General features: G+C 56.5%; 1 protein-coding gene across 2 annotated transcripts in view; it reads left to right on the forward strand.

Moving 5' to 3' along the window:
• The window catches only part of PPP2R2C (protein phosphatase 2 regulatory subunit Bgamma), a 139218-nt gene that overhangs the window by 91488 nt on the left and 29596 nt on the right, over positions 1-18134 (forward strand). For both annotated transcript variants that reach the window (XM_036921163.2, XM_036921164.2), the window contains exon 5: positions 3930-4107. In XM_036921163.2, coding sequence (XP_036777058.1) covers positions 3930-4107 — 178 coding nt within the window. The remainder of the gene's footprint in view (positions 1-3929; positions 4108-18134) is intronic.

Consider the following 18134-nt stretch of genomic DNA (forward strand, 5'->3'; position numbering starts at 1 on the left):
TTCCCCATGTCTGAGACTTTTTTCTGCATGTCACCCCCACCTCCCAAGATGGCACTCACTGGAAGCTGAGGCTGGAGGAGAGGAAAGGGGGAGAACACTGGTGTCTGGGTCTGTCCTCATCTCGCTCCCCACGTTGTTGCCTCCCATTTCACCCAAGCCGCACCAGCCCTGTCGGCTCTCTGCCTGATCCGTGCTGTTCATGCTGGAAACAGCTGTGATTTACTGAGAAGCTGCTCCGTGCTAGGTCCCTAGGGTCCCAGAGGTGAACGAGGTAAGACTGAGTGTCCCCCTTTAGGGGTGTCCTCTGCCCCCTAAGGAAACAGACATGGAGTCACTGCACACCCAGGAGTAGTTCTATGACAGACGGGCACACAGGGAGGCCTTTCTCTACCTTGTCTGTTTGGTGAACTCATGTTCAGCCTTTAAAACCCTGTCAGGCTTCACCTCTGTAAAGCCTTTATACACAAGCAAGATGAAAAGCCTTATCCTTCCTCTGTCCACTCGCCTTTTGTCCCCACTCTGCTCTGTCCTTAGTGTTTATGTGTCTGCCCTTGTGCCCCTCACCTGGACTAGCTGTTGGCTTCTGGAAGTGTGTGTGTGTGGAGGGGGAGCATGTTTTATTCATGAAAACCCTACACCTGCACTCTTCCTCTCCTTATTTAAAGTGAAATATGGTTTGGGGGTGGCAGTGAGTGGCTGGAGCTCTGGGGGTACAGTTCCAAGCCTGCCGGGAGGAAACGGTGTTACCGGAAGGAGGGGGAGGCAGACTGAGATGCCAAGACTCTGCTAGGCCAGTGATGCCCTGACCTCCGGGAGCGGTGTGACTGCAGAGAGTCTGGTGGTCCCTGAGGTGTGCAGTGGCTGTGCCCTGAGGGAGGGGAGGGAAGGCTAGGGGCTGACACAGAATATGACACCCAGGGGCGTGTACAGAGTGGAAGGCTCCACAGAGGCATCTGGACACACCAGCGTCGACTCCCAGGCGTGTAGCCTAGAAGTGCAGACACAGAGCCAGGATCACAGGGCTACCCAGAGCCAGGCAGAGCTGTGCATCGAAGCTGCACACACACACGCCCTCACACCCCCACTCATCCACATACTCCCACACACGCATACACGCAACATTCACGCAATGCTTGCGCACAGCCACACTCGTATGCAAACTTGCACAGCCCCACAACCCTCACGTGCACATATACACAGTCACACATACCCACACACTTGCACACACATACACACGTATATATCTGCATACATGCACAACCCACACTCATACACTCATGCACACACAGACTCACACTCACACCCTTGTACATACATTTGCACACTCGCACAACCCATAATCATACCCATGCTTGTGCACACACAGGTGCACACCCACATGCACACTCACACCCACAGCCTTACACACACACTCGCACAACCCACACTTCTACCTATACTCATCCACACACAGGCACACACTCACACCCTCGCATGCACATGCACACACTCGCACACATCCACACATGCACAACCCACACTAGCAGGTGCACATGCTCACACTTGCCCGCATGTGCTCACGCTGGGTGCCATGGTGCATGGGCCGTGGAGCTGCGCTTGCATCGGGAGGAATACTGAATGTTCACCTGCCCCCAGTGTGGCACTGAAGCTGTCACTTCCCAGCTTGGATACCTCTGGGGAGCTGGAGGGACACGGCCAACTCCTTCCCACACTCGCGCGCTCACTCAGGCACCTGAGGACCTCTCCATGCTGCTCCGGGCTGGGTGCCAGTCACAGAGATAATGGGGGAAAGTGCCGTGCCCCTAACTGGCTCCCAGGCCACTGGGGGTCAGATGGAAGAAGACGACAACCCCACCACGTGCTCAGGGCTGTGCCAAGGGTCTCAGCTGTGGGGGCCCCGGGGAGCCCCTGGCCCAGCCTGAGAGTGGTGTGGCATCACGAAAGGTCCCTGGGAGAAGGAGATTCTCTTAGTCCCGTGCAGCCTGTGCGAGGCCCTTCTCATGTGCCACCTCCTAGTTGCCCTTCCGACCTGGCACCACCCCCTGCTGCCCTGTCACCCTGTCCCCTCATGGGTTTAATTTTTCTTTTCTTCATAGTACCTATTGCCATGTAAAATCACATACACACATACTTGCACGTGCACACACATGCATGCACATTCACACACACATGCACGTGTGCTCACTTGTACACAAGTGACTGTCATCTTCCCCCACATGCATTTGAGCGACTGCTCTGCCGTTCCTGCCCCCTCCCCTTTCTGGTGGGGTCCATGTGATTCTACCTAGTGATCCTGCCCTGGGCTCCGGAGCCCTCCAGTTGGCCACAAAAGCCTTTGTGGCCTGCCACCAGCAGTCTGTGCTCTTCCTCACGCTGAGGCCGGCCTTGCTGCCTCCCTCGCAGGCGCACTTCCCACTGTTCCTGCAGCCATCCATGCCCGGGGGCTGTGCTGGGACCCGCAGGATGTGTGAAGCCTGGCCTGGCCACCTGCGGCTACCTCCCGAGGAGGAGGGGTGGCCCGCATGGCCTGGGAACTCACTGCGGACCATGCGCTACTCCAGGCGCACTTGGCCCCTGCTGACTTGTGAGCGGGCACCAGCACAGCCCCCTTTACAGATCAGGACACTGAGGCTCAGAGAGGCCAAGACCCCAGGGAAGGTGACACTGGTAAGTGGCAGGGCAGGATGTGGAGCCAGCAGTCGGGGTTCGGGTCACCTTTCTAGTGAGACAGCCGCATAGCAGCCACAGCCGGGCCCCAGACTTGGCCCTGGCGTTTCCTGACTCTGTGACTTACACGAGTCACGTTCATCTAGGCATCCAGTCTTCACCTTGGTGATGGGGCAGGCTGGGCTAGTCTCCATTTCCTGGGCATTGAGTCTGGGCCAAGCCTCAGGGAGATCGATGAAGCTGTCTGTCTCTGTCCCTTTGAAGACCTCACCGGTTACTGGAACTGAGAGTCGTGCCGGAGGCACAAGGCAGTGCATGCCGAGAGCCCTCACAGAGGTGCGAGCTGGGGGCGAGCATGGCTGTGGCCCCCCACCAGGGCAGGCTGTGTGTCCGGGGGCTGTTGGGGCTGCATCCTGAAGGAGGAGTCTGGGTGTGCTACATGTCCAAAGTGGGGAGCATTCCAGGTAGAGTCCATGGAGGGAAGCAAAGTCACAAAATGTGGTGCTGTCTCAGGGGTTCCGCACGGGTGGGAGTTTGTATGTGTGAGACCGACATCAGTGGCTGTAACAAACAGCCCCACACTGCAGGTGGAGCATGCAGAAGTGTCTCTCTCTCACTCATGGAAAGGTCCAGTGTGGGTGCTCCTGGTTGGCACAGGGCTCTTCCACAGGGACACAGGTCCCTTCCACCCTGTGTGTGTCGTCACCCCTGAAGCTTGAGTCCTTACCTTCCTGCAGGGCAGGACGGCCTGGCTCTTAACCCTTGTGCCCTCAAGTGCAAGTATCACAGTGCTCACATCCCACTGGTCAGAACTAGTCATGTGGCCACACTCAGCTGCAAGGGCCTCTGGGAAACAGAGTCCCTCTCTGGGTGGCCCTTTCCCTGTGACAAGGGGAAACAAATGTTTGGTGGACAGTTGGCTGGCTCTGCCATGGCATCCTCTCGTTCCATTTTACAGGTGAGAGAATTGGGGTGCAGAGGGGTTCAGCCACTTATTCAAAATCACATGGCAGGCTCAGGCTCAGAACTAATCCTAGGAGGCCAAGCAAAGAAGTCAGGCTTTCCTGCAGGGCTGGTGGGTGATTGGCAATGGCCACACGGCACTGCTTATTTCCAGCACGTGCAGGACGGCGCCCTCCCGGCCTCCAGTTCCCATCACATGGCCCAGCATGCCATTTCCCGCCGCAGCCACCCGGCCCTTGTGGCCTGCCCCCTCCCCCCGCCCCTCGTCATCCTGCTCTGACCGCCCTGCGCCTCTGCAGGTGCCTGTGCTGAAGCCCATGGACCTGATGGTGGAGGTGAGCCCAAGGAGGGTCTTCGCCAACGGCCACACCTACCACATCAACTCCATCTCCGTCAACAGCGACTGCGAGACGTACATGTCGGCGGACGACCTGCGCATCAACCTCTGGCACCTGGCCATCACCGACCGGAGCTTCAGTATCCTTCCTGCTGCGGGCCCCGCCGTCGGGCAGCGTGGCTTCTGGGTGGGGGTCAGCCGGCTTGGTTGGGAGCTCTGGCTCTGCTGAGCTGCCTCGGTGAGTCCCCTCTGGCCGCAGTGTGTGAGTGAGGCCCAGGGAGGGGTCACGTTGAGATCATGAAAACTTAAAGCCATGGCTGCCGAGGGTTCCATTCAATCCCTCACCTCCTCCCTCCTCCCGTGTGGCCATGATCCCCATAATTCTGGGACCTCCCCAGGGTCCATGGAGGGATGAAGAGTCCTGGGACCAGCCCTCCTGAGGGAGGCCCGAGAGTCAACCGAAGGTCCCTCCGGACCCTCCTCCCTCTGGCCCAAGGCAGGTGCTTCCATGTTCGACGGTCACTTAGAGTAACAACCAGATGTCAGAAGCCCAGCTGGACAGAGTCAAGGGGGAGAAGCTTCTTGGTGGGCCCCGTGTCTGCCCCAAGCCAGGGGCAATGCAGTCGACTCTAGGCCCACCTCCTGGAGAGGAAGGAACCTGAGAGATGAGCGTGGGCCTGGGAGGGGCCACAGGGTGCTAGGGTGTCACTGCCCTGCAGACCAGTCGTCCTCACCATCCTCACAGTGAGGATCTGGGCCTGACATCACATGTGTCCACATTAACTCATGTCACCCTCACAACAACCCAGGAGGGGGGTGCTACCATGACCTTCACAGACAGGAAACTGCCACAGGGGGCCCAAGTGAACTGCTCAAACTCCCACGGAGCAAGTGTCAAAGCCAGGCCCTCCAGCCCGAGTCCTCATTTCCAGTCTTTACACCAAATTGCCCTTGTGAAGGCTGCTGTGCAGATGTGCAGCCGAAGGAGGTGGGAGGCCCCCGAGAGCTGTTGTGCATGCTGACGGCCCCGCGTGTCCCCTCTGGGCCGGGGGCCAGACAGCTCCGCCACGAGAAGCTCCTGAAGCGGGAGTGCCGTGCCTCCTCCCCCTGCCGTCTCACTGGTCGGGCGCAGGCTGTGTCCCTCAGAGCAGAGGCCAGGACTAGCTGGGAGGAAGCTGGGGAGCAGAGGGGAGCAGTCTGGGGGTTCAGAGGAGAGAAAGAGGAAGAAACACCTTTGGGGCCCAAGAGCCAGGGACCGGCCAGAGACCACTGGGCAGGGAGACCCCAGGGACCAGGACGAGGTGAGCAGGGCTGTCGCCTGGGCCAGCAGGTGGGTGTGGGGTGGAGGCATGGGCTTCCGCATTGGGGTGAGCCTCTGCAGGGGTCTGGCTCTTGTCCCTCAAGTTCACAGGTCTTGGTGAGGAGCTGCACCTGCCCCCACCCTGCCCCCTCCTCCTCAGGGAGGCCCTCTGAGATGCACTGACCTTAAGCTGGGCTTGGTGGTGTCAGGAAACGCCAGCCCGTGTCTCCTTCCTCTTGCTCCCCAAGAGAGTGCTCAGAGCCCAGAGGGTGGTGCGGACGGCGGGCTCAGGGAGACTCCCGGGATTGCTGAGGCTGGAGATGCTTTGCAGGACAGAAGCTCAGATTTGGCTGGATAGAGGGGGCCGGGCTGGGCATCTGGCTGACCCTCCGCACGGCCTGGGAAAGAAGGGCCACGAGGATGGGTATGTTGAATGTGAGAAATGAAACCCAATCCCTTACACAGCTGCAGGGTTTTGACACTTTAAAAGGGCTGCCTTTAGTACGATTGAATCCTTACAACAGCCCAGGGAGATGAATCACCCACCGTAGGCCCACCCTAGTCCTATGATCAGGAGGCTGGGGCTCCAGGAGGGACACAGGGACAATGAAAGAAACTTGGCTCTGCCCCAGGCGGCACAGGCTGTGGTGGGCTACCAGGAGGGCCGTGGGTAGGAAGCCCCCGGCATGGGAGGCCGAGATGAGCAGGGTCCTGGGAGGAGGCGGGGGTGATCACAGTGCCATGATGACGTGCGCAGTGAACTTGCTCCTAGCGTCAGTCACTCGCCAAACCCGTTCACGGCTGCCACTACATCTGGCGCCGCGTGTTCCTTCATTTACTTTCCCAGTTTTTCTCATTTTTATTAATTTTATTTAAATTGGTTTGCTTAATTGTTGCCTAAATAAATGTATTTTTAACTTCAACTACCATAAATGAAAACAAAATATATCACATTTCATAAACAGGTGGTAGCCATAAAGATAAATGCTAGGAAAACAAAGCCATGGGAACAAAATCCATCCTTGTCCCTGCCCAGGAGAACTTTCTGTGGTAATGGACGTGTCCTGTATCTGCATGTGCTGCTAGCCACGTGTTCCAATGGTTCACGACACTGAGCAAAGGAAGTTTGTATCTAATTCCACTTTAATTAACTCAGATTTCAGGTTAAATAGCTACATAGTTAGAAACCTTTCTCAGGACGTGGGTCTGCATTCTGTGTCTGCCTCCCTCTTACCTGCTGTCAGGCAGTTAGAAGCTATGCTGCGCTGGAAGCAGGGGAGCGGCCCTGCTCGGCTTGGAGGGAGCCCCCAGCACTGCGGGTGTGTGTCATGGGGGAACTGGATTCCAGCAGGGCAGGTGCATGGCTGTGGGCAGAGGCAGTGGAGTAGAGAGATTGTGAAAACGGATCTCTGTTTTCATCACTGTCTTTTGGACCAAGGTGACCACAGGACGTTGGAATAGGTTAGTTGTGAATAAGAAAGGAGGGTTGGTCCATCCCAAAACTGCAGACACAGCCCTCCTGAGTCCTTACTGTCCGTTCTGCCTCCTCACTCCATCTTGAACACACAGACTGTGCCCTGACCACATGTTAGAGAACATGCCATTCACCAGTATATTTATTGAGCACCTACTGTGTGCCAGGCCCTGTTTCCAATGTCTGAACTAGACAAAGATTCCTGCCCTCCTGGAGCAGACAGATGATAAACTATTAACATGACAAACAGGTGAAGCATGCAACATCAAGCAACTGCTAAGCATTATGGGGAATGAGTGGGACAGCAAATGGCGATGTGTGTGTTTCTCCAGCCACGTAGAGCTGGACTGGGAGAGTGAGCTGCAGTCATGGTTTGCCAACTGAATAAGCAGCCGTGGGGCTGAGAGTGTTTGCAAGGGAGGGAAAATAATGAATGGCCCTTGGATCTAAGCCAGGCAAGGTGGTGAGGGCCGGGGACAACAGGGGGGCATCAGTGGATTGCAGGTCCCTGTGGGAACCCAGAGCGTGTCTGTGGCTCAGATCCTGCCCATGACTCTTTGTGAAGAACCTGTGTGTAGTACGTAGCCTGTAACTTTGTGAAAACGAATGTGAGCTGATCAAAATATAAAAACACTCCAGCCCTTAGAGAGGAGTTCTGAGGCTGGGCTCACGTGGTCCATGCCCACAGGACCTATGCACCACGTGGGCAGATGGCAGGAGCTGAGTGGAGTCTCCAGGGTATGCGATGGTCGTGGAGACTTTCCCTGATCAGAGCAGTTCATCAGGGAACCAGGTTGCATGTGGCATTCCCCATGGCCTGCTGCTGGGCCACCAGAAGGACAAAACGGACCCAGAGCAGCAAAAACTGGCACCCGTCCCGTGGAGCCCAGCCTCCTCTGGCAGGGAGGGTGTCAGGACCGTGGCTTGCAGGTGCGACGATGATTCCGATAGCAGCTGAGTAATTAGAAAGGGTGTTTCATTTCCAACGTGGGAGGCGTCCAGAAAGGCAGCTGTGACTCTCTGCTAAGCTGGGGAATCGCTCTGAGTCTTGGGACGCCTCTGCATGGTACCTCCCGGGGATTCTAGACCTGGGAGCTCACATTCCTTTAACTCTTGCTCGCTGGTGTCTTGATTTGCTCCGACGCTGCTGTTCGGCCTCCGTGCCGTCTCCTCACGTCCAAAAAGTAACACTTTCACTTAAGCTGAATGGATTTTTAGCAAAGGTTTTAAGTGAAAGGAAAACCTTTTGAATAAAGGAGAAAAACTGGGCATTGTTTTGACAGTAAGAAGAGTAAGGAAGCCGACTCAGAGGTCCTTTCCTCTGCTGACTTCTGAAGTGGCTGCTCTGGACAGAGGGAGGGTAGCCTGGCACTCACTGTGCCTCTGCTGCGTGCCAGGCACCTACACGGAGCAGTGCCTTTGTGACCAAGGCTCAGACATCAGGAGCCGCCAGCCTCCTTCCTCTCCCTCACCCACAAAATGGAAAGAGATGCCCGACCCCTCCCGTCCGCCCCCCAGAGGGCCCTGGAGTCATGCTGTCCTCTCCATTCCTGCCGAAGGCCCAGCCCCGGACACCCCATTCCTGCCTGCCAGTGGCCTGAATCCCACATCGTCCAGCCAGCCTGCCCCCCAGAGAGCCGCAGGCGTGGTTCATTGCGACCTCTGGCCTGACCACTACCGTCCTCTGCTCCCAGCTGTCAGCAGCTCCCCATCACTTTCTGGAGGAAGTGTGAATCCCTCAACAGTGTCCGGGGCTCTTGGTGGCCGGTCCTTGCATGCCTCCCCAGGGTCCTGTGCGTTGGGCTCGCCCACACCTGCAGGCCACTTCCCTTCCTGTCAAGGGCCAGGGGCAGCCCTGCCTTCTGATTCTTCTCCAGGCCTTCCTTTCTTGCTCTTGAAGCCTGGCTGCCTCCCATTTCCTTCTCTGTCACTGTGACCACCTCCCCCATTTTCTGGTGAAACCTTTGAGATCAGAAGCCCAGTTTGAGCCCTCTGTATCCCCACACATAATGCAAGGCTCAGCACATAGTAGGTGCTTATGAATGGTTGCCGATGTTGACTTTGGAGTGAGGAAGTTCAGTTTCCACTTGGTCTTAGAAATAGACTCCTTGTGAATCTGGGCTCCAGGGGCCTAGAGATCCTAGACACTAAAGAGAAGCAGTCTGGGCTCAAATTTGTTGGTTAACCTCCTTGGCCATCAATTTCCATGAATATAAAATGGGCCAAATTCCTTATCATAAAGATATTTGTAAGGAATGAAGAAATCACTCATGTAAAGAGCCTGGTACTAATCAGGGCCCAGCAGGGGGTCAGGATTATTTTCCCTCTTCAACAACCACCTCTCACATATTTAAGTCTGATTCTCATAAAACCCCTGTCTTCTCTAATCATTAAAGCCCTTGTTTCCCCAGTGCCGTCCCCACATCTGTTTAAACAATGTCTCGCGTCCTGTAATACCAGCATTTTGAGAGCACCGGGCAGGACCGAGCGATTTTTCTTGAGTTCTGCACAGCTTAAAGGCAACAGACTGCACAAGAACCTCAGTTGATGGACTTCCACTTTATTTTTAGCATCCGGAGAATTGTGAAGATGGTTCAGCTGATTTTCCTCCCCCCTGAGTAATCTCTCACGGTGGAAGCTAGCACCGTGCCAAGCCTCACTCTGGAACAGATTTCTGGTTGCCGTTCACAGAGCAGGTCCTGAAGCTAGGCTGAATGGTGGTGCGGTGACTGGGGGCAGAGGCTCCAGAGCTCCGTCAGCACTTGGCTGCCTGTGGGCCTGGCTTGTTCTCTGCATGGACAGTGGCAAAAGGGATCAGCTAAGGCCCCTCCACATGCCAGTCTCTGTGCCGGCCCAACACACATAGAGCACGGGGTCCAACCTGCCGCCACCACTCATTCACCGAGGACCCTGCCAGACACTCAGCCTTCCTCAGCCTCCTTCCAATGGGGTGTGCGTCCTGTGCTGGCGGCTGGGAGGGTGGTGTGGCCCCCAAGTGTAGGGCCCGGGGCACTGTACACACACGACCCGCTCCAGCCCTGACCCACTGTCAAGCTGTTTTTTTTCATCTTCCCACAGTAACACCCTACAGAGAAGGGTGTCTTCTCAGAAATGACCCAAGTCTGAAACTGAAAATCAGTTTTCCACCCTGAAAGCGTGTTGTTAAAGCATTACCCTCACACCACAGCTTTGGGGCCTCAGCAAGGCGGGGCCGTTCGGTGGTTCACCCCTGGGCTGAGGGCGCCGGCCGCTGTCCTTGGTGCTGACTCTGTCGGGAGCATCATCACGTTCACAAGACCGTCACCTCGAACAGCGCGGCGCTCTAAGCACGAGGCACATATTCACCTTTCTACTCCTCCCAGCAACGCTGTGGGGTGGGCATGACTAACACCCCCTTTTACAGAGGGGAAACAGCCACAGAAATGTTAAGTCATCTACCGAGCGTCGCCCACTGAGAGCGGCAGGGCCTAGGATTCAGACTCGCCGCCTCGGGACGCAGACCCGTACAGTCTGTTGTCACGTGCACTGCCTCGGTCATGACAGTGACGGCCGGCCCCGGCCCCCGCCCAGCCACTGTCATGCGCATCTACTGTGCAAGCACTGGGCTGAGCGTGCCGTGTGCTGGCTTCACGGACTCTCGCAGCTCACGTGGGTGCTGCCGTTCTCCCACTCTGGGAAGCGGGTGGGCCTTCCGGTGACGCCTCCCAGCCCCAGTCACACAGATTGCCCATCCAGCCCCATTGGTAATGTTTCCTGGCTCTTATTTTAGAAATTATGAGAAAGTAGATGCTTTTCACACCATTGCAGGACAGAGGGGGGCTTGTTTTGTGGTACAGGTGGCTGGATGTGCGGGCTTTAGCAGCTTTCTGACATTTCCTGTCGTGGGTGACTCTGTCGTGGGTCCCTTCCTGATGGGCTTCCATGGTGCTTCTATAACATGCTCCAGAGCCCTGTCACCTGCCCTCTCAAAGCTCCTCAGCCTTAGGCACCCCTGTCTCATGGACCTCCCCGACCCTGGCCCTCTGCCTGGCTGCCTGCTCACTGTGGGGCCTCGGCTGAATGCCTCTGCCTCAGGGGACCCTTCCCTGACCCTCGGACCAGCTCAGGGACTCACTGCAAGTCCCACCACGTGCTCTCATAGGTCTCCCAGAGCTCACTGTGGGGCTCTCTGGTCTCACTGCTGCGTCAGGATATCTGGGAGGTTGGGGTGGGGTCTGGTGTGCCCTTTCTCAGTGGTCATGAGGACACAGCCACTTGGACCTGCACCCTGGCTCCGTCCTATCTGGGGTTTCCCCTCCTGGCTCTCAGAAACTAAGGGGTGCAGTTCAGCACAGACTCTCATGGTCCTTGGTGGTGACAAGCATTGCACCTTTTGCAACCTACTTAATTTCATGTATTTTTCAGAGGAACAGAAAGACTCTGATTCCGAGGTAACTAACTTTAATTGTTGCTAAAAGTACTAACCATCTGCTAGACCTTTGATGTACGTCATCTCATGAAATCCTCATTACAGTCCCATAAAGCAGGTATCATCAGCCCATTCTGCAGGCGAGAAAAGCAGGGCACAGAGAGGTTGAGAAGTTTTCTGGAGGTCACACAGCTGTTTTCAGTGGGGCTGGACTGTCGAGCCCTGGTCTTTGTGACTCAGAACTCTGCTCTCTTCCCTGTCTAAGCATTTAGGAATCACATAAGAAGGCTCGGAGCTGAGATGTGTGGCCTGGCTCACCACACAGAAAACACACAAGGACTTCAGTGGGCTTGAGCAGTGAGTGGTTACGCAGACCAGCCCTTTATTCCACAGCCCCATGCAGCCCACCGATCTGGTTTTCCTCTCCGAGCGGGATTGCTCCCTCACAGTTAACAAGGTTCTGAGCGAAGAAGGGAAGGGGCCGCTACGGGCTGAACTGCATCCCACCTGAATCCGTGTGCTGAAGCTCTAACCCTCAGGACCTGAGTGTGACTCTATTTGGAGACAGGGTGTTTAAAGAGGTGATTAGGGTAAAAGGCCACTAGGTGGGCCCTGATCCAGTATGACCTGTGTCCTTGTAAGAAGAGGGGACCTGGATGCAGACACGCACAGGAGGGCCATGGGAAGACACAGTAAGAAGACGGCCCTCTACACGCCCCAGGAGAGAGTCCTCAGGAGAAGCAACCTGCCCTCACCTTGATTTTGGACTTCTAGCCTCCAGAACTGTGAGAAAATAATTTTTTTATTGTTTAAGCCACCCATCTGTGGCTTTTCTCTATAGCAGCAAATTTAATCAGAGGCAAAGATTGCTGAGCATCTCCTGTAGCGTCTGACATGGTTTGGCCTGAATGCTTATAGCTATGTTTGTAGCCGGGTCATTTTTTTGAGAAACTGCTGGAAAGGCAGCTTTCCTCGTCACGCCCCCACACCTGGTGTCCCTGGGGAGCCCGTGGGGGTCTCTCATGGTACAGCCTCGGCAGAGCTGCCTCTGTCCTCACTCCGGCCGCTGCTCAGTTGCCATGGTAACAGCCTCCCCATCCTGAGAGGTACTCCTGCCGAGACATCTGGATAAACCACGCTTTGCTCAGTTCGATCAATGGCACCCAAGGCCACATCCTTTTCATCATTGAACCCCTGCCCACTCTCAGCAGCCACCTTGCAGAGGATACAAGCCAGCCTAGCGAGCCAGGGCAGCCAATGCCCTTGAGGGTGCTGACCCCCTAGGGGAGCTGCGTATTATGTGGAGATGCAGGCACTCCAGAGCGGAGGGCCAGTGGGAGCAGCAGGAAGTTGGGGAGCCAGCATCCTGCCCTCGCCCTGCATGAGGCCCTGGGTTACTCGTTTCCCAGCCCTGGCCTCCCCCTCCGTCTCCATGGGATTGAAGGGTGGGGGTCCTGCAGGGACACCAAGTGCCTGGCCTGAGGGGCAGGGTGGGGGCCAGTCCCCAAGAGCTCTGAGGGTTTCCCAGTCATGTCCCCAAGCCCGGGCAGTTGTTGTCTTCACAGAGCCATCTGTGGCGTTGCTGCTGGAACCTGTCGTGACATTAGTTAGTATTTCTGTACTTTTCTGGTGTTTGTGGGCTGCTTGCCACACGCAGTTTCCACCTGGCTTCTCGCCAGAACGGACCAGGGATGTGTGTTCATTAAACGTGCCTGACTTGTGTGGTTGGTGCAGGTTTGCCCCGGGGTAAGTTACAGCCCTTTGTGCTTGTGGCCCCCATACAGGTGGGGGAGACCGAGTCTCAGAGGTGCACCTCAGAGGAACGAGGGCCATGGAAGCACAGTGACCTTCTCTTTGACTTTTCAGGGCCCCTCTGAGGGGCCCAGGGACTGAGGGCCAACCAAATGCTTGGTGCTGGTGTGACCCCAGCCAACTTCAGGACATAAGGTGATGCCTTGGGCAGCAGGAGATGAAGGAGCTTCTGTAAAGATCTCTGCAAACCTGATGACTCTGCGGAAGGCCCATCTGGATTGCGTTCCTGTGCCCTTGGCAGGAAGAGCCATAGACTTCGCTCTGGAATGGCGCACACCCATTTCCGAGCTTTGCTGATGCCCCCAGGCGAGGGCCTGAGCTCCCAGGGCTGGGGAGAAGAGCTGGGGCATCTGAGGGCATCCTCATGCTGGGGGCGGAGGCCAGGCCCATGGGGCTGCTTACACACTTGCCCTGCATGGGCAGTTGCTGTTACAAAAACAAGATCGCACCCCTCTCCAGCCCTGGGTCAGCTAAGTGCAGTCCAGGGGCCAACCCAGCTGGTCATGGAGGGTCATGGGCACACAGCCACACTGTTTGCATATTGCCTAGGGCTGCTTTTGCACTATGACAGCAGAGTGTGTGGTGAGGTGAGATCTTAGAACCTGCCAAGCCTAAAATAGTTACTCTCTGGCCCTTTACAGAAAACCCCTGCCCACCTCTGATCTAGAGCTACACCTGTTCACCTTGAGCACTGAAGGAAAAGGGGGTCAGTGTCTGCTGACATGGGGGCTGGAGCCAGACAGCTGCCGGGAACCGGGAACATCCTCCTAGGCCCTTGGGTGCTCCGGGGAGGTGGCAGCCCCTCCCTGCCTGCCAGGTTTCCAGGGCCCAGAGGTTGCATGTTGCCCCTGCTCTGCTTTGCATCCCACGTCATAGTGGACTTATCGTGGACCCTGGAATGCAGCTTAGTGAGTCCCAGGTTGGCCCCTCTCTGCCTGGCCCTGAGCAAGTAGCTTCCCCTTGTCAAGGCTGTTTCCTCATGCACGGAATGGGGTACGCCTCACTCGGGTGGAGAGGACTGAACAACACACACGGGGAGGCAGTTTTCCCAGAGCCAGCCCTACGGGCACAACAGGTGCTGTGGGTAGCAGGTGCCTGGCTGGAGTTTGGGGCATAAACAGGAACACAATTTTGCCATAGTCACATGAATGAAACAGACAAGCCAGCCAGTACCTGTGGCCTGAAAATATAGGTGCTGACAGGTCTCTGAGTAGAGTGCCGTGGCCACCAAGGGAAGTTGTGGGGGCCCACCTGAGAAACTGCTGAATCGGCCAAGCACCGTGCTTCCCAGATTCTGGGTGCCTGCCGGAATACTTCCTACACACTGCAGGCAGATGGCTCCTCATCAGGGACGGTCTGACCCTAAAAGGACCACCCACCCCAGTGGCCTGGGGTCTCCTTGACCCTGCTGTTCATCTCTACTTTAAGGTGCTTCTTCCCCTGGATATGGGTTTGAAACTTCCCACAGTCCCCTGACCCTGACCAGAAGAGCCCACAATGGGCTGACTGATTCATTTACTTCAGCAACTATTTACTAAGGACCTACTATGTGCCAGCACTCCTCTAGTGTGAAGGTGCAGCAGTGATCAAACAGGCAAGTCCCTGCCCTCAACAAACAAGCCAATGATGGAAAGCCCTGCGATGGATGCTTGCAGAAACACAAAGCACAGATACAAAGCAAAATGAGAGAAGCAGGTTATTTGAGAAAGAGGTTTATAGAGGGCCACTTTGTTAAGGACGGAGGTGCCTTGGTGCTCAGGTGGAAACCACTACCACCATGGAATGTTCCAGAACCCTTAAACTGCTGGGTATGGCTGGAGGGTGGGGAGGGAGAAGTGGCCCACCGTGAGGCTGGGGAAAGGCAGGCAGGTTGATCACAATGGGTCTTGCAGGTGTTTAAACTTCTTTCGTGCATGGGCAGGGCAGTGGGACACCCAACCCTGGTTTCAGGGAGTTCGCTTTGAGGGTGGCGGATGACCAGAGGCAGGGACCCCTATGGGCAGGGGTGGCCTGGGTGAGGGGCAGAGCAGAGGCGTCTTCAGGCGGAGGCCCGGGACCTGGAGGACAGTGGGATGTGGCAGAGGAGGGGGAGGGAGGGATCCTGAGGCTGCTTCCTGGTCCGTGCCCCGGGGTCGGGGCCGCTAAAATGGAAGTACAGTGCTAGAAGCGTGTGCGGTGGATGTGGAGAAAGATGACATGGTCCCAGCGTGTGCCCCCTGTCCCTCTTCCTTGGGTCCCAGGAAGCAGCCTGGGCACCTGCACTGCCCGTGGACCCCACAGCTAATTTCAACACCCTGAGTGGCTTACACAACAGAAATCTCCTGTCCCCCAGCCCGGAGGCCAGTTGTGGGGCTGCACTCCCTCCGGAGGCTCCCGGGGGACCTCTCCCAGGTGCTGCGGGTCCCGGGCCTTCCTTGTCCGCGTCGCTGCAGCCTGCCCCCATGTTGCAGTGTTGCGTGGCCCTCCCTGGATGACTCCTACAAGGACACTTGTCCTGGGAGTCAGGCCTCCCCCGAGGAGTCCTGAAGATCTCAGCTTGAGATCCTTAATTATATCTGCAAAGACCCCTTCTCAAATAAGGTGATGTTTCCAGTGTTTGGGGGTCAGGGTATGGACCTGTATTTGGGGGGCCACCATTCACCCCACCATGCTAGAGAACAACGCCTGTGCTCAGGTGAGGGGCGTGGGGCTGAGTGAGTTTCCACCTCCTCTCCTCAGCCTGTCCTCTTGCCCTGGGCCTCTTCTCACCTACCTGTTTATCTGACGAACTTTCCTTGTAGGGAAAATCTTTCTTAGCTGTCAAAGTGTGATTAGAAATTAAACAAAAGCCCATCAGACAGTTGGAGTACAGTTAGACGGAAAAATAGAACATGAATAATTTACCCAGCTTGGTGGCCGGGGGCCTGGGGAGGGGTTGGCAGGGGGTTTGGTAAATGAGTCTAATTACGCTCATTCCCAAGGGAGGTCCGTCCTACGTGCACCTTGTAAGGCGGAGTCTACAAGTGGGACTGACGCAGCTGAGCATGAAATGGGGGAGGGGCGCCACAGGGGTTAATCCTTGAGATGACAGGGCACTGGGATCTTGCCCAACCCGGTTTGCTTTCCGGAATGGGGGAAACCAAGGCTTGTGGAGTGGAAATGCCTTTTGCCTGTGGCACTGGGCAGGGGGAGCTAAGACCAGACGCTCAGCCCAAGGCCCTGGCTTCTGCTCCAGCACTGGTCCTGCCAGAGTCAAAGCTGCCGCACACGGCCAGCGTTGGACTGCGTGTCTGCAAGCGCCTGCACACGTGGCTGTGCGGTGTGAGGCCAGGCTGTGTGTCTGTCGTACCTGTGTGGGGGCGTGATTATTGTGCTTCAGAGGCTTCCTCCGAACCCACTTCCCTTGTCAGGAATCTGTCTTCAGGCCCCTGCTTTGTGATGTGATGAAAGGAATTCAACAGAGACGGCCCCCTCAATAATTATGCCTTGCGCACACCCGATGGCACCAGCGAGGGGCTAGGTGACAGGCCCAGGGCAGCTGAGCCCGTCTTGGAGGGGCCAACCTGGGATGCGGTTGGCTGGACAGGCCCCAAGGATGCTGTTGTGTTCCAGAGATGCTGGGTGTGGCTCTGGGCCTGGGATTCAGAATGTGGGACTGTCCTCTGGGCCTCAGGGAGCCCCTGTACCTGGGGGGCCCAGCACCTTGGCTGTGACTATGGTATTGTCTTCCTGCACCAAGGTTACGTAGAAATGAAGGCTCTGTGCTTCACATCCATCTTTCCCCAGCACCCACTGTATCCAGAATCCTTTGAAACAGAAGAAGATTCTCCTAGGGATGCTGGGGCTGTGTGAAGGTGGTCCTGGGCTTTGGAAACGCTGTCCTGCCAGCCTGCACACTGGGCCTCTGGTCCACGTGCATTGCTTGTCCACCAGCTCCGCTCAGGCGTGTTGCCTGCAGAGAACTGCAGGTGTAATTGAGCCCTGTGTGCCTTTAAAAACCATCATGGCCTTGCACATACTTCTAACGAGTGTTGTCATGAGGCCGTCAGGAGCAGTTAAGCGGGATAGGGTCACCGGCAGCAAGAAGCGTACGCTGCAATCAGGCAATGAGGCCATACCTATCCGCTTGGCCTTGGCCCCCATGTGAGTCTGGGACCAAGATGTAGGGGCTGGAGAGGGGACTTCTGAGCTCTGACGCTGCAGTCTCTTCTGGCCACCAGCGCCACAGCTTCCCCCGCTGAAGACAGTTCATAAAAGCCAGCTGCAGTCTCCGTGAGCCAGATGCTTCGCAGGCGTGGGCTGCCGGCAGTCGTGCGTGAGCTGATCGCTCCCACCGAACGGCACCGTCAGGGAGCAGCGGTGGTCATTTAGTACATTACGGTCTGGGCCTCTGTGGCAGCAGGATGACCGGTGCGAGGCTTCAGACGCGCTGCCTCTGCTGCCCAGAGTGTCTGGACGCTGAACCAGGAGGGCCTGGCTCTGCCGCAGTGACAACAGTCTGAAAGTTTCAGAGGCCCAGGGGTATTTCTCATTCACGCTGTGTGTCCACACAGGTCACCTGAGGCATGGGTCTCACTGCACAGGGAAAGTTGTCACGGCACCTGTGTGCTGGCTCTCAAAGCTTCAGTCTGGAAGCCACACACAGCGCCTGTGACTTCCACCCGCCGTTCTTTGGCAAAAGCAGTCAATGAGCTGGCTGCCCTGAGTTCCGTCGGGCTGATGGACAAGTGCCCTCCAACCCCAGGGTGGACGCTGGAGTGTTCTGAGAGCCACCTGCAGGCCAGGCATCTTCTCTTTATCCCGCTGAGTCCTAACCCCCGTGCCGGGAATTCATAACCCCACAAAACAGAGTGAAAACATGGGTCCCCTGGGAGGTGACACAACCCCGATTCGAACCCCACCTGTGTTCATTCCACGGGGGCTGGACCCTTCCATCTCCACAAGTTTCCTTTGATTTTTGTGTCCCAAGAGGGAATTTGGTCCCTGTTTGCCCTGCCCCTTGGTGTGGAACTTGAGCGTGACGTTTCATAAACGACCGCACTGTCCCGGACACCATTTTAAGTTGGGTGAGAAATGAAAGCCGTCGCCGAGCAGGCCAGCATCATGGAGCGTTTGCTCGTTTCCTCTCGTCACCTTTAGTCTCGTTTGTCACGATTTAATCTCTGCTCCTTATCGCACTAGAAAACCAGTTTCC

The sequence above is a fragment of the Manis pentadactyla genome, chromosome 5, assembly GCF_030020395.1.
Source record: "Manis pentadactyla isolate mManPen7 chromosome 5, mManPen7.hap1, whole genome shotgun sequence".
NCBI lineage: Eukaryota > Metazoa > Chordata > Mammalia > Pholidota > Manidae > Manis > Manis pentadactyla.